This window comes from Erpetoichthys calabaricus, chromosome 1, assembly GCF_900747795.2.
Source record: "Erpetoichthys calabaricus chromosome 1, fErpCal1.3, whole genome shotgun sequence".
Lineage (NCBI taxonomy): Eukaryota > Metazoa > Chordata > Cladistia > Polypteriformes > Polypteridae > Erpetoichthys > Erpetoichthys calabaricus.
This window is the reverse complement of record NC_041394.2, coordinates 227,865,973-227,883,149: the sequence shown is the minus strand read 5'-3', so window position 1 is coordinate 227,883,149 and position 17,177 is coordinate 227,865,973. Positions and strand designations below refer to the sequence as shown.

Genomic DNA, 17,177 nt, shown 5'->3' with positions numbered 1-17,177 from the left:
GGGTCTCAGGGCGATCTGTGGTGTGGGCGTTTCTCACCTAAGTGCACAGGTGAGAGACTGCCCACATCCGTAATTGTTCCTGGGGCTAATGTGCTGCAGCTGCTATGTCCTCTCGGCATAAATAGCAACGTGAGCCGTCTAGGAACGATGAACGAGGTTAAAAGGAAGGAAAGAGAAAGAATGGAGGTTGCAGGAAGCAATGGAGAGAGAGAAAGCCAGTGCAGAAGAGTGTGCGAGCGAGCGAGTGCAGGCGGGCTCGCGGCAGCTGAGCAGGCAGCCTGGGTGTTTGGCCGACAACCGGGGAAGTAGTAGAGGTGGTCGCTCCCGCAGAGTTTGTTTATATGAAAGGCGGAAGTGACCGGAGGCGGTCACTCTCCGCTTAAGGCCGCAGGAGTCGGGACTTGGGACGTGGTGTCCCCAGCGTGGGAATTCGCTGTCTGGAGGAGCCGACCGGAGCCAAGGATCGGTGAGGCTTGACATAGGCAAAAGAAGGTTAGCTGCAGAGAGAGCGTCTCGCCTGCTGTAGGGCCCTAATGGGAGAAGCAGGTGAGACGCTAGTTTAGAAGAAGCACCAGGCTTGACATTGGGTTTTTAGAAGACTGCTTCCTGTATTGTGTTTTAACCTCGTTTTAAAGGATTGTTTTTCTATGATTTTTAACCTCCACAATAACATTTGTTTTATATTGGATTATTTATTTATTGAACTTTGAATGCACTGTTGCACTTATTTATTTGGACGCATTGTTTTGTTTTATTGCATTTGTAAATAAAAGCACTTTGCACATTTGCACCAACCTCTTGCTCTAATGTTATTGCCTCACTGTCTAGCTCAGGCATGTCAAACTCACTACCATTGGTGGGCCGCTTCGACTGCCATACGTGCGTCAGCGGGCCGCACTGTAATAAATACTATTATACTATTATACAAAGTTACTGTAGCTTTCTTTCCAATACTGAAAACTTTAAAAAATGTAACACTTAAAGTTTAAAGCAATTTATTTCCATATAGTCTTCATACAACAGTGTAGAATTAGAGTTTTCGCCTCTTAGCTAGGTCCTTATTATATTATATTCATTATATTATATTTATTGCTTATATAGGAGCCTTACAGTGTGAGATTTATTTCTTTTGTCCTGACACTTGGCATCTCTTGTTAGTAACCAGTTCGTCAATATCAGGCTTGAAATCTTGTGCAGCTGCAACTTTTATGAGGGATTAAAGGTGCTCGACGGTAAGTCTTGAGCGATGTGGGGTTTTGGTAGCTTTCATTAATGAAAACAATTGCTCACAAAGGTAAGTGCTTCCGAACATTCACAGTACTCTCGATGCCAACTTACGGATCTGCACATACGAGGGTGGCAGGTAGGCATACAAGCCTGGCACACCAACTTCGTTGTATTTTGCCTTCAGAATAGAATCTGACTGCACTTCAATCAATTCCATTTGGATATTCTCAGGCGCATTCTCAACATTGTAAGAGAACAGCGCAATGCCCTGTTTGTGTGAACTGAAATCATGAAAATGCTCACTGAATTCATTGCTCAGTAATTCAAGTTGGAAAACAAATCCTCCAAAAATCAAATTTTACTTTTCTAAGTTTACTTCAAAGTTTATATTGTAAAATAAGCTGATATGCAAAAAGCCACCTGACCTACAATAATTTTGCAAACTCAAAATCACAAAAATATGTTAATAAACAACTCACCAACTTCTCGCGTCCACTTCAGATCTTCAGCTGTAGTCTGCACTAACTGTTCGTTACAATACTAGCACAAAATTACATGAAACTAGAGCAAAAAAACGTGAAAATATGCAGGCTATTACTACTTGTGATGGTCAGTTCTGCCCAGTGGCCAGTCTCAGCAGCCCAGTCAGTAGTGTAGCTTTAGCAGGGGCGGTTCTAGGCTCGTGGCGGCCCTGGGCAGAGAAAGAATCGGTGGCCCCTACGCCTGGCAATGTCAATACGGTATTTTATGCACGCCGGATGGCCACATCCGTTGTGGACACTGCATAGCCACCTCATGCTCATGACACGCTTCTATATACGCGTGTCCGTAACTTGAAAACCAAGTGGCGGCCCATGATATTCTCATTATGGCAGAACGTTATAATACTACATATAGCTTACTGCTCCGACTCTAGCGACATTTATAAATACAGCGTACTAATTAACAAGAAACAATGTTTTTCGGCCGCGTTGCCGTCAGCTGTGTCTTTATTTTCTCTTTCAATATACATTGGCGTGGCGGCCCCTGGGATTTGGCGGCACTGTGCAGGTGCACAGTTTGCACATACCTAAGGCCGCCCCTGCTGCTGCGGCCTAGCACTTCAGTTGTGACGCTGCGGCTCATTAACTTTGGTCAAGGCTCCTGGCTATACCAGCAGATGACGTTTCCGGTACTGTAATGCCATGGGAAAACGCGCTTTTGTCAGAAGGCAGAAGTAAGAAAAGTCAATAAGTAACACCGCGGATGCAGAATGATTCAATCACAAACGATAGTATTCATTTTGTACAAGTTCAGTGCTAACTAGGATCTGTCATGCGGGCCACACAGATTTCTGTTGCGGGCCGCATGCCGCCTGGGGGCCGCGTTTTTGACATGCGTGGTCTAGCTCATTGGTAACATTACCGACGGTGTTGGGTTCAAGGGCTCCCGAACAACGGATGGGAGCATGGAGCAGAACCCGCATCGTCACAATGTATGTGTGTATATATATATGTGTGTGTGTGTGTATATATGGTATTAATCTTCAGTCTTTAAGGTATTTTGAGATGTATGGAATATCAGTTTTTTTTTTTTGGTTCAAAATAATCATATCAGTTTAAGTCTATATAGCATAGCCTTACTTTTGATGTATATACAGCATGTGGAAATGCTACAGTATATACCTTCAAAGTTAGATAACAACATAATGGAAAATGTTTCGATTCATACAAATAAGGATATTTCTTCATTAAAATTGTCCACCATCATCGATTTCTGTGGAAAGGTGATTTTCAAAATGGAAAGGTATGTTCTTGAGATCATTTCATTTCAGTGCCGTGACAAGTGTGAAAGCTTTCTTCAGTAGTAACAGTATAAGATATTCTGAATTTTAATATTAAATGCTAGTTAGGCATGCTTGATTTTGTTCAATGAGGAACCTCTGGATTTGGGAAGAATAGTTCATTGAATAGTTATTTTTTGTAAATCTTGTTTCGGTTTTTACTATGTAGTCTATATAGTACACATTTTCAAGTATTATTGGCACCTACAAGGTATGGTCCAAAGTGCCTTTAAAAGATTGAAAGAATTCATTATTTCTGTTTTAAAATAATCCTGTCAGTGTAACCCACCCTTCTTCTGATGTTTCAGTGTACATGAGGAACAACCTTATATTTGGTTTTCTGTTTACATAGTTGTCTTATCTGGGTTTCAAGGGTGTTGAATATGATTTTAAGTTTAAACATTAATGTTTAACATGTTGTTGTGATTTTATTTTTAAATTAACTATTTTACTTATTGTAATCTAAAATTTCAGTAAAACAAACTTTACTGAATGCTGAATGATGTCCCCTTCCACTTGTCAGACACAAAGTCATCCCTACTTCTCTATTTAGCAGAAAATAGAGTGCCACATGAAATCAGTTTCACTTAAAACTCTGCTGGAGAGCTGCATGTTTGCCAAGAACAGCTTTGAAAAAACAACACTTTCCAAACTGCAGTTTATAAACATTACATTTTCAACATATTACCAGAACCAGTAATAAAAATGAAAGATTAATTAAACCATTTCTTAAATCAAATAGAAAAGTGTAAGAACTTACTTGAGGCCATGAAAAAACAATCATGAGCAGGGATAAGCTTTACAGGACAGAACAGCTGTGAAAATGAATCTCATTATTTGAGTGTATTATAAAAAGTTGAAGAGTCAAAAGCAAAAACTTGCATTTAAAAGTAAAATGTTTTTGCTTTACTTCAAGCTCATTTTCCCACTGAATGAGGCCATGCAGTGCTCTATTTTTTGCACATTACAGTCATCCTGTTTCTATGTTTTGAATGATTAGCTTGTGTTGTTGTTAGTAAAATAGATAGCCTTCTGCATTTTTTAACACACCCTTTCAAAATGCATTTTAGAGCAGATTTTTCTATCTCACTGTTCTGTTCCAGAATCTACAGTTGTACTAAGAAAAGATTTTTAAACACTTTTCTGTCACTAAAAACTATCATTCTGCCTCTGATACAGCTCCTAGGCACTCCTGAACCTGAGATACAGTACCTTACTTACTGTTTTGTTCTGATAGAAATTATAAACATTTACCACATCAAACAAAAAATCTGGTTTCCTTTCTCATCAAAAACAGTGGAAAATAACTACCATCCTTCTTAATTTCCTTTTATTATTACAGTAATCCCTCCTCCATCGCGGGGGTTGCGTTCCAGAGCCACCCGCGAAATAAGAAAATCCGCGAAGTAGAAACCATATGTTTATATGGTTATTTTTATATTGTCATGCTTAGGTCACAGATTTGCGCAGAAACACAGGAGGTTGTAGAGAGACAGGAACGTTATTCAAACACTGCAAACAAACATTTGTCTCTTTTTCAAAAGTTTAAACTGTGCTCAATGACAAGACAGAGATGATAGTTCAGTCTCACAATTAAAAGAATGCAAACATATCTTCCTCTTCAAAGGAGCAAAAAAATCAATAGGGCTGTTTGGCTTGTAGGTATGCGAAGCACCGCGGCACAAAGCTGTTGAAGGCGGCAGCTCACACCCCCTCCGTCAGGAGCAGAGTGAGAGTGAGAGAGACATATAAAAAAATCAATACGTGCCCTTTGAGCTTTTAAGTATGCGAAGCACCGTGCAGCATAGTTAAAAGCTGCACACAGAAGGTAGCAACGTGAAGATAATCTTTCAGCATTTTCAGACGAGCGTCCCTATCGTCTAGGTGTGCGAACAGCCCCCCTGCTCACACCCCCTACGTCAGGATCACAGATAGTCAGCGCAAGAGAGAGAGAGAAAGTAAGTTGGGTAGCTTCTCAGCCATCTGCCAATAGCGTCCCTTGTATGAAATCAACTGGGCAAACCAACTGAGGAAGCATGTACCAGAAATTAAAAGACCCATTGTCCTCAGAAACCCGCGAAGCAGCGAAAAATCCGCGATATATATTTAAATATGCTTACATATAAAATCCGCGATGGAGTGAAGCCGCGAAAGGCGAAGCGCGATATAGCGAGGGATTACTGTATATCTGCTTTAAAATTATCATTTTAAAGGGCATTTTCAGTATTATTAATTTTCATCTGAGCTAGCACAGCCAACATATTTCATGTGCAGTAGCTATTAGTTGGCTGCTGATTAGATGCACATTGGTTAAAGGAATGTTCCATCCAGAAATATTTATTTTATATTTTAAATAATACTTGTAGTTTATGGTGGTGGCAAAGAATAAATTGTCATGTTTTCGTGGAGAAAGTACATAAAGAATATTCTGAGTAGGACCAAACTGTGACTAGTGCTGGACAGTCGCTGCAAATGGTGTAAAAGGTGTCCACGGAAAAAAGTAGTAGTGTATTCCCATAATACTGAGCATTTGAATTGAAGACAGAACTCTTGACCAGTGACTAGGCGGATATTCAGTTCAGATGCCTAGTATTATGGGAATGCATAGGAATTCTTTCCTGTTTGTATTATGAATTTTCCTTAAGTATTAAAATATTTTAGCAAAAATGCATGCATGTTGCATGTTTTTAGCATGTGAACGAATAATAGTCATGTGGCTTATGCAGTACTAGTTATTTGATAATTTTTTTTCCCCCACATGGATGTCTTTCATAATGTTTGCCATTGTCCAGCACTAGTCACCATTGGGTCCTATTCAGTTAGAAACTTTTAAACAGCAGTTTTTTTCTTTTTTCTTAGCTATTACCATGTACTACATGAGGTAAAAAAATTTTATTTTTGAGTGGAGTACTCCTTTGAAACAATAAGGAGTAATATATATATTCAGGGCAATTGTGTAAGATTTTTGCTGCATCATAAAGGGTAAAAAGGGAGACCAAGTTGATTTTTGTCCTGTCTGTTATTCCTTGAGTAACTGCTCCCACCCCAACCATTGAACTGGCGTCCCATACTGTGAAGCATCAAGCTGTGTCCTGCACATCTGAATTACTGTCTGTGGTATAGCGGGTCCGCGGCTTTAAAAAGAAGTGCCAGGTTTTAAATCCGTATAGCTGTGTCGTTTTCCGTGGGCGCGATTGCACGACCGCGGGGAGTTAATGAGGTAGTTGGAGCGAGTCGCACCTGCACGTGTGGGTGCGATCGTTCTCAGTTGCTTCATTGGATTCCTGCGGTGTGTGATTAAGGCACTGCACTCACGGAGGCGCGGGTGGATGTATATATACGGGTCGACACCAGGAAAGGAGAAATAGATGAATTGAGGAGAGGAGGAAAAAAAAAAAGGAAGTTGCATGACGGGAAAAGAACAGTCTTAGAAGGAGGATCTGGCCACCTGGAAGGAGGAGCAGAACGAGCTGGGGCCCCGTGAAGGAGCGTTTGGTTGTGGCACTCTAGGGGCTGGTCTACCCCACTGAATATTCGGGTGAGTGGGGTGAGCAAGGCAGGTGTCCTCCCGAGGGATCTGAGGACGACTATGTGATGCGAAAGAAGAAGAGAGGACGGTCTGGCAGTGATGTCCTTAAGGAAGCCAAAATGGAGGTCGGCCGAAAGGAGCTCATTGCTGTTGGGTCTCCGACTGCTATGCGAGTTATGGGTGAGCCGGGGAGAATGAGAGAAGGAGGTGTGCTAAGATCGTGAAGCGTGAGACTGCATTTTTAACCTCTGATTTAAAAGCATTTATTTATTGTTTCTATTCCCACTTTGCACTGTTTTTATGGAATATTTATTGAAACTGTGGAATACTGCATTTCTGTTTTGACACAACGGTTTGTTTTAATAAAAGCACATTGGCACTGTTTGCACTATACCCTGACTTCATTTGAGAATTGCCCTCATGTGTCAGCTCATCTCGGTGACATTACCAACGTTGTCGGGTTCAAGAGCTCCCAGAAGTCGGATGGGAGCCTGGAGTGAACCTGCATCGTCACACTGTCTATGCTGCTATTTATTTATTTATCTATTTTGCTTGATTGTTTTTGTAGTGGCTTTCTGAAAAATACTGACTCCTCATTATTAAATTTTTCTAAGTTGCTTTGAATAAATTTGTTCCCTGAATAATTACAATATGGTATAGAGGAAACACTTGATGCATACAGTGCCATATTTATGGAACATCTACAGGCTCAGAGTGACTCTGTGTATCTAAAAGAGAGATGGGCAGTCACACTAATTTTTCTGATCTCCAGGAACAAAGTAGCATAACTGGCAAAAACGATATTAACGTGTTTGAACAGTCAGAAGTGATTTCCCCTGGGATTTTCATATCCATTACAGGCAGCGCAAAGTGCCCACCTCATCTTTCTCTTTGATTACATGACTTTGTGTGAAGACAATCCCATTTTTGTAAGGGATTAGATTTTTAAATTAATAGCAGAGGAGAAAATTTGTTTCAGCAGAATATATGATGGCTTGGAGCAGAAAATAAAAGCAATATAAGATCTCAAACCTAATTTTTTCATCAAACTAGCCTGAACGACTTACATTACATCCAGGCTAGGGGTGTGTTATGTGTTGCTTGCGACAATAGATCATCAGAAAATGTACAAGCTGACATTATTGATTGTCGCTCACTTTACCAAAAAAAAAAAAAAATCCAAAAACACGCCTTGAAATTGCACGCATTCACTAAGTCATGTAGTCTAATCTTGCGGGGGAAGGCTTGATTCTCAACTGAGAATACCTGTCTGGGGACAAACCATCAAAAAGTTTCCAGTGAATAGTGGTGAAATCCTGCACTGCAGAGGCTTATATGCACAAGGCTTTTTCCTAAACACTCGCCTCCAGTTCTTCCAGCCTATGAAATTTGAGCCAGGTTCAAGGAGAGAGAAAAACAAACTGAACAAAAGACTTGATACTGAGAGAAAATATAAAGCTAAAATTGCTGTTCAGGAGCTCAGTAGCAGAAGGTAACTGAAGCTCGGTGATTAATTTGTACGTTGTAATGAACGCAGCTACAGAAGAGCTGCATTTGAGATTCTGTCTGTTATGATATCTTTGTCATTTTGATTATTGCATCACTATATGTCATAACCGTGAACAGAGTCTAGATAAGCATTGTGGTCTGTGGATATATAACATGTTAAAAGCTGCAGCTATTCTGGCATGGCATTTTTACATTTCCAATTAAACAATAATGGTAACTTTCTTTTAGTTATTCTTTTAAAACTACTGTGAGATGGTGAATGCTGTGCAGCCTCCTGCATGCTTATACTGATGTCGTTAAGCAGATCTGATGATTCGGGGTGTGTTCATTATAAACTCTTTTAATGCTCACACAGTTTATATCAAAGTCATATTTTGCAATTCATATTTTCATGAACATACTAGTACAGTAATCGGAAGATAGCTCTCTTTCGGATCAATTTAGTGAGAGCACCTCTGTTCTTTGCAGTTTAAAATGACCGCCTCTACTTTGTGCACCACTTTTATGAGGTGTTGGCATGGTTTAGAAATGTGACACTCAGCAAGTCGTCTAATTGTTCCCACCTAGTTTTAAGGAAAATTCACTTATGGTTGTGTCCATACACACCTGACACAGACAGACTACTGCATGCACACATTTGAGAGTACATGTGTTGTGCTTGTATAGGTGAACATTGTTTACTTATTTTTAGCTAGCTTCGCTAGCGGTGGCATATAGCATCAAGAGATGAAATACAGACACCACCAGCCTCACAGTCTACATCTTTAGATTTAATTGCTAGACATGGGTCATCCTCAGTTGTATGGAGATGGTTTGGCTTTGAAAAGACAGATGTTGCTCAAAAGATCTTCAAACTATGTTTGAAATTGGTTATTGCTAAAGATAGCTCAGCAACTAAATTGTTTCACCATCTGCTAACTAACCATTGCACAGATTATGAAAAATATGAAAACCTTCAAGAATCAGCTGTCCACACTATTCCTAAAAATTATATTTTTTTAAATGCTACTCACCCCATGTATTAAGTAGTGGTGGCAGAGGAAAAAAAAATCTTCTGTGTTGGTGGAGAAATTAAATATTGAATATTCAAACTCAATGGCACTGATAAGTGATCAGCGCTGCAAAGTGCCGTACGATATGAAAAATGTCAATGGGAAAAAAATCTTGCGTAGCTTTTGTGCCATTATTCAAATAACCAATATCCATTTGTATGGTCAAAATGTACATATATATGTGAATTATGCAAAAATTTGTGAATTGCTGTACTGAAAATGAACATGTTAGATGCTATTCTCACAATGCTGTGCGGTTGAACTGAAGGCTGATTTCATTACTGGCAATGTGTTTACATTCAATATGGCTGTTTTCAGGAAGGAACTGTTGTCTGTTGCTGACGATCTTTTTGTTAGCTACCTTTACATTGTTTTCAAAAAGCAAAGTCTGTGCATTAATATGGGTATATTTTTAAAATATTTATTATGTGTATTTTTTTTAAATGGCTGCAGAAATAGTGTTTTTCTAGGACATCTGGTATCAAATTTCTTTTTAAACCATCAGTGGGAAAGCACTCCATGTTAAATTGGAAGAAAAGTAATTTTTGTTTTTTAGAAGATCTGTTTAAAACATTTCATAACATTACAAAACGTTTATTTTAAGATTATATTTATTATGGGCCTGTGTTTGGCTTTCTCATTCTCCTTGCCGTTTTAACATATACTGTATAAAGAACTATTTTAGATGGAACTTTTCTCTTTTTGGGCTGATACTGATGGCTGAGTTCTTTTCTTTGATTTTAATTTTGAAGCATACTGCAACATTTGCAATATGAATATTCCGTTATGTTTTGTTGAATTGTTTTCATCTCAAAAAAGGATGTGTGTGTGGCGGGGGCTTGTAATTAAACCTATGTCAAATAATCTTTTGTACACCCCTATTAAACATACAGTAATCCCTCCTCCATCGCGGGGGTTGCGTTCCAGAGCCACCCGCGAAATAAGAAAATCCGCGAAGTAGAAACCATATGTTTATATGGTTATTTTTATATTGTCATGCTTGGGTCACAGATTTGCGCAGAAACACAGGAGGTTGTAGAGAGACAGGAACGTTATTCAAACACTGCAAACAAACATTTGTCTCTTTTTCAAAAGTTTAAACTGTGCTCCATGACAAGACAGAGATGACAGTTCCGTCTCACAATTAAAAGAATGCAAACATATCTTCCTCTTCAAAGGAGTCAGGAGCAGAGACTGTCATAAAGGCAGAGGAAAATCAATAGGGCTGTTTGGCTTTTAAGTATGCGAAGCACCGCGGCACAAAGCTGTTGAAGGCGGCAGCTCACACCCCCTCCGTCAAGAGCACAGAAAGAGAGAGAGACAGAGAAAAATAAGCAAGCAAAAATCAATACGTGCCCTTCGAGCTTTTAAGTATGCGAAGCACCGTGCAGCATGTTGTTTCAGGAAGCAGCTGCATAAAAGATAGCAACGTGAAGATAATCTTTCAGCATTTTTAGACGAGCGTCCGTATCGTCTAGGTGTGCGAACAGCCCCCCTGCTCAATCCCCATACGTCAGGATCAGAGAAAGTCAGCGCAAGACAGAGAGAAAAGTAAGCAATCTAGCTTCTCAGCCATCTGCCAATAGCGGCCCTTGTATGAAATCAACTGGGCAAACCAACTGAGGAAGCATGTACCAGAAATTAAAAGACCCATTGTCCGCAGAAACCCGCGAAGCAGCGACAAATCCGCGATATATATTTAAATATGCTTACATATAAAATCCGCGATGGAGTGAAGCCGCGAAAGGCGAAGCGCGATATAGCGAGAGATTACTGTATACCTATTTTCTGGTGATGTTTATTTGAATGGCAACATATACTTTTTTATAAATATTTTACCAGCTGTGTGTTATGTAGTTAAAATTTTAAATGTATGATTTAAATGGCCATAACCCTAACTGCCTATCATCCAGAGCACAATTCACAGTGTAAATACTGTAAACAAAAATGCTTAAAACTGATCTAGAAACAAATCATTTATTTTTAACAGTTATAGTAATTTAAATGTTCTTATGTTCAGAGTGTTTGCTGCATAATCTTCTTAACTGAACATAAGCTACTATAGCACAAGCATTGTTAAAGGTTTTCATATTTTGAGGCCTGTTCAATGTGAGGGGTCTTTGTGTGGTTGTAAAGAATCTAATTAGAGTGAAGGCTATAAATATACTGCTGCAGAAGTAAGAACTTTCGATTGTTGTGGTTTTTGCTTTGGGTTTTTTTTGTGAGGAAGCAAAGAAATCTGAAAGTGCTTTAATTGTAAATGAAGATTAAATATAAAAGAAATTTCTTATTAACATTTTGGAGTTGCTTCTGTCTCATTGTAGTAGAGTTTTATTGCATCAACATTTAAAAAAAAAAATAAATAAATAAAAAAATTCCTTAATTCAGTTGGTATTTGTTGGTGGCCTCTGTATGTAGTACTTTGCAAGTTTTTTGTAAACTTCCATTTTTTTATCAAAACAGTTTACTTGTAATGCAGTTTTAACTAGTTTTAACTGACTTGTGTTTTAACCATTTGGAATGACATAGTAATTGTCATCTGGAGTTTGATTCCTGAAATGGTCACTGTTCATGTAGAACATAGAGCTTTTAGGTAAAGTTCCAAAGCTGTAGGATAGTACTTGAACACTGTAGATTGGTTATTGTTGTCAATTAGCCATGCCAGTTCAAAATATAGATAGTAGGCAAAAAAGATCTAAATTGAAATTGCATGATGGGAGCAGAGGTACTCTTATAGCCATGGCTCAGGAGAGAAGTCAAAATGTTACACTGAATTTGCAAAAAATATATTGACTAATTTGTAGAATCAACAATTTGTTTAAGATTATGTGAACCGCAAAGTGACATAGCATGAATATTTCACTGTTTAATTCATCCACATAGTTTACACTTAAATTTTGAGAAGATGAAGTAATATTTCTTGACAAAGTGCATTGATAGGAATTGACAGACATTTATTAAAATATTTTTGTTATTGATGTATTAGTTTGACTTATACATGTTTTTATTCTGCATAATGTGGAGTTATTACTTAATTAAAATAGTGTGCTTCTCTAAAATTCTAGGGCAAAACAACACTTACTCTGTTTTGCCCATGAGTTGAAAAAACTGAATTATACCTTGTTTAGAATTCTAATGTCAAAGCTGCATGAGAGTTTGCTTGCTTTGCCTCCCTACTTGATCAGTGAAACATAGTGAATTGTATTACGATGACAGACCCCCCCCCCCCCCCCAAAAAAAAACTCAGAGAAGATTGTAATTAGATACTTAAATATGCTGTTGTTAAAGGCTGTTAAAATATACTTTTAAAATGTAGATTAACAGGTTTTCCCTTGACAAATTTTGGCAGCTTTTGTCAAGAGGATAGCACTTGAGATTAAGTCACAAGTCATGTGTAAAAAGGCTACTTTCTCAAACCTAGTTCATTTACTCAGGATTCTGGGGGCCAGAACCTGTCTCGGAATCCCTGGACACAAGGCAGAAAACATCTCTGGTCAGTTCATCGCAGGTAACACTCATGCACACTTAAACTGGCACCAGTTTACCTAATCGTTGTGTATTTGTTAATGTTAGACGAGACCTACAATGGCACAGAAAGTGCACGAATTCACTGCATAGAGAGCTTAAGCAATGGGTCAGACTGAATTAAATTTCCTGAAACGGGAACCTATAGCCACTGTAGCTCTTTAGTAAAAGATGGTGATATCACTGTATTTTCTATCTCTTCATGATTTGAATAAACATAGGAGCAAAAAAATTAATACAATGAAGTATAAAGTGAGAGCAGATTTCTTTTTATTGTAAGTTGTGTTAGCAATATACATATTTCAGAAGTTCTTATTTAAACAAACTTCACTCTTGGGAATTTCTGATCAGCTGTAAACAAGGAACACTGACAAGAAGAAATTATATTTTCCACACGGGATGGGACGTTTCGCCCCACAAGGCTCAGCTGAGGGATGGGCAGTATGATGGATGGCTGGGGCTGTTTCCCAGCCTGGAGGCCAATATACTGGAAGGACCAGGGGAGTAGATGTGCACAGAACACTGCCTCTCCCTGAGTTTTAGACGACAGCTCCCTTGGGTTGCAGCAGCTCCTTGGATTCCTTCAGGGCTCCAAGGAAGTTGCAGTTTGGCACAGCCCTTTTGGGTTCCACTGGGGCTGCCAGGGGGAGCTGCAGAGCCCTACTTTGGGTTTCCACCACATCTGGGAATACTTCCAGATAATGCTGATGAGAAACCTGAAGTGCTCCCAGGTGCAGCATATATGGAGCCATTTCACTTCAGTCAAGGAGCCAGAGTTGGGAGGAAGAAGGATGATGCTTGCTGGAAGTCGAGGTGTGAGATAAAGAGAAAGGAGAAAAGAAACTGATATATGTTGTCCTGAGCTTTACCTTCATTCCCCCACGAATGAATAGTACACTAAAGTGTCAGGGGGTAAATAAAATGTGTGCTGTGCTGGACAGTGTCTGTCTTGTTTCCTTAGTTTTCAACAGCATCTATGTTCCCTTTTAATATGAAATCTGTTTTTCTTTACAGGAACACACTTCGTCATGTTAAGGTAAAACAGAAGACCTTTGTGTTGAACATGCTAAAACGGTTGGACAAAATAAGGTTCAGAGGACACAAGCGAGATGAGTTCCTTGATTTAGCTGAATCTCCCAATGCTTCAGACAATGAATGTAACGATGAAGTTCCAGTGAAGCAACGAACATCTTTTAAGGAAACTGATGACTTAAGAGACCTTGTAAGTAGACCATTAAGATGAAGAAGAACATGTATATGTGAGAACTCTTCCTTAAGTAACAAGCAAAAACATTTGAAACAATGAAATAGTGTTTAATTTTTTTCCCCAAACATTTTGGAGAGCTATTACAATCTCTCTTAACACAACAAGGGAAAAATTATGTGTGTGTATATATGTATACAGTGGAACTTCTCTTCACGACCATAATTCACTCCAAAACTCTGGTCGTAAACCAATTTGGTCATGAACCGAAGCAATTTCCACCATAGGATTGTATGTAAATACAATTAATCCGTTCCAGACCATATGAACTGTATGTAAATATATATTTGTTTCTAAGTTTTTAAGCACAAATATAGTTAATTAAACCATAGAATGCACAGCATAATAGTAAACTAAATGTAAAAACATTGAATAACACTGAGAAAACCTTGAACAACAGAGAAAACTAACATTGCAAGAGTTCGCGCTATACTGTAGCCTTATGACCCATTGCTGTAAATTTTTTTTTTTTTGAGTTTTAAGCACAGGGAAAAAAAGGAACAAGTAAACAAATCCAAACTTTATTTAAAAGCCAACCATAAGCAACCAAGAAAGTAACATTGCAGGAGTTCACGCTAATAGCATTACAACCCGATCGCTGTGTAAACTTTTTTTTTAATGAGTTTTAAGCACAGGGAAAAAAAATGAACATTTGGAAAAAAAAGAAAAGTAACATTGCAACAATTCACGCTACGAACCGAAAAATGAACATTTGAAAAATCCGTAATACAAAAACTAACCATAAACCACCAAGAAAACTAACCTTGCATTTGTCGAGTTCTGGCATGAAGTGAGGAGGAACTGGGTGGAGAACAATCCGGTCTCGTCGCAGTTGAAGACTTGTTGCGGGATATAGCCTTCGTCCTCCACTAATTTTGTGAATTTTTTCACGAATTCTTTCGCAGCTTCAGCGTCGGAACTAGCAGCCTCTCCATGCCTTACCACATTATGAATGCCACTTCTCTTGCAAAACTTTTCAAACCATCCTCTACTGGCTTTAAATTCCTCACTTTCGCCTCTCGTAGAAGGATAGTTTTGCAGCATATCGCCATGAATCTTTCTGGCTTTCTCGCATAACATCGCCTCGCTTATGCTATCCCCTGCAAGTTGCTTCTCATTCAACCACACTAGCAACAGTTTTTCAGCCTCTGCCTGGTTAACGCTGTAACTCCTTTTGCAACATCAGCTGCTTCAATACATTCTTTCTGCTTTAGAATAGTCAAAATCATTTTGACTTCTTGTACTCGGTGGCAAGATCAGTAACACGAACGCCACGCTCATACTTTTCAATAATTTCTTTCTTTACTTCGATTTCAATTTTTTGCAAAACATTCTTCTCACCACTCTTCACTTGCTTAGAAGCCATGGTTAACTGCAAAAGCACACAAAATACTGTAGAGCACAAAGAGTTCACAGGTAAAGCACGCACGTCTGACTGAGAACAATGAACAGAGAGAGGCTGAACACGTGCTTAAATACAGTAATCGGCGCGTACGAACCGGAAGGGAAATGAAATAGAGCACAAAGAGTTCACCGCAAAAGAAAGCACGCATGTCTGGCCGAGAACAATGCAACACGTGCGGAAATCATCGGCGCACACAAACCGAAAGGGAAACTGGCTTGTTCGTATACCAAGTGTGTGGTCGTGAACCGAGGCAAAAGTTTGTCGAACTTTTTGGTCGTAAACCAATTTGTACGTGTACCGAGACATTCGTGAACCGAGGTTCCACTGTATATATTTAGCTTTTTTTATTTCAATAATTGTCAAAACAAGCAGTGTATTGATTCTGTCTAAAGAAAATGAATTTCGCACAAGTCAATGGTAACAAAGTTTTTCACTCATTTGTTGGCCTAATTCCATATTACAATTACCACATTTACTTTACTATAGGTACTTTTTTGAAAAATATTAAAATTCTAATTTAAAGTTTGTAACTTTACATTTAAAAGTCATTTAAGAGTTTGACAGCAGTGGTGCAACTGACGTGGAGTTTGTCATCAGCTGCATTGGACTTAACAGCCAGAGCTGGGTTCTCCAAGCTGACATCAAGGTGAATTTAAGAGAGAGAGACCTGTGTAGTAGATGGTAAAGATTCCAATGGAAAGAAATTGAGTCTGAAAAATTACTGAGTTATCCGATTTGGCAGCAAGAGAAATGGTATAGAAGAACATACTTGAGACTTACTACCATATACATTTATATAAAAACATATACTGTAATAGTGTAACTGTTACACTAGCGTACTTTGAGCATTTGTTTCTCAACTTAAGTAGGTGTGGTAGGCAGAATGCCCAGTGGGGGGTTGGGTGTTTTTTTTTTTTTTTTTGTTCTTGTCATCTGACCTTATCTGACCCAACTTTTTTTTTTTCTTTTATTGAATTTATTAAAAGCATGTAACATTCCATACTATCAAGTTACACTTAACAAAGCTAAATTCAGTTTGACCTCTACCCATGAGAAAGAGAGGAAGGCCAACAGCCAGAGTAAAACTTTTGAGAGTAGTAAAGAGAGCAAGGAGTCTTTCTCACCAATACAAAGGCATATTCTAAAATATTATTGATTATAGCCTTCTGGGAGTACACCAAACGCAGCTATTAATGGACTAGAGGTGATTGTGACACCAAGGCTGTCTGATAGGCATTTAAAATTTTTTGTCCAGAATGATGTAATTTGGTACACGCCCAAAACATGTGGCCTAGTGAAGCTGGAGCTTGATTGCAACATTTGCAGGTTGGATCTTGCTCTGTGAACATTTTGGGCAATTTTAAATGAGGTAGATGTACTTGATAAAAAAAATTAAAGTTGAAAAACTGAATGCTTTGCACATATGGCGCTAGAGTGAATTCTGTGCATGGCTGTCTTCCCTTCTCTGAAATGTTTTCTGGGGTGTTTAAAAGGAACGGACTTTAAAATGGTTTTATATATTATCGAAATGCGGCGGCACGGTGCTGCCTCGCAGTTGGGGGACCTGGGTTCGCTTCCCGGGTCCTCCCTGTGTGGAGTTTGCATGTTCTCCCCGTGTCTGCGTGGGTTTCCTCCGGGCGCTCCGGTTTCCTCCCACAGTCCAAAGACATGCAGGTTAGGTGGATTGGCGATTCTAAATTGGCCCTAGTGTGTGGGTGTGTTTGTGTGTGTCCTGCGGTGGGTTGGCACCCTGCCTGGGATTGGTTCCTGCCTTGTGCCCTGTGTTGGCTGGGATTGGCTCCAGCAGACCCCCGTGACCCTGTGTTTGGATTCAGTGGGTTGGA

The 17,177-nt window shown here is 39.1% G+C and overlaps 1 protein-coding gene across 3 annotated transcripts in view; it reads left to right on the top strand.

Annotated features, from left to right (window-relative positions):
• LOC114659567 (GRAM domain-containing protein 4-like) overlaps positions 1-17,177 on the top strand; it is a 369,958-nt gene that overhangs the window by 113,529 nt on the left and 239,252 nt on the right. For all 3 annotated transcript variants that reach the window (XM_051935142.1, XM_051935146.1, XM_028812132.2), the window contains exon 2: positions 13,679-13,886. In XM_051935142.1, the coding sequence (XP_051791102.1) occupies positions 13,679-13,886 (208 nt within the window). The remainder of the gene's footprint in view (positions 1-13,678; positions 13,887-17,177) is intronic.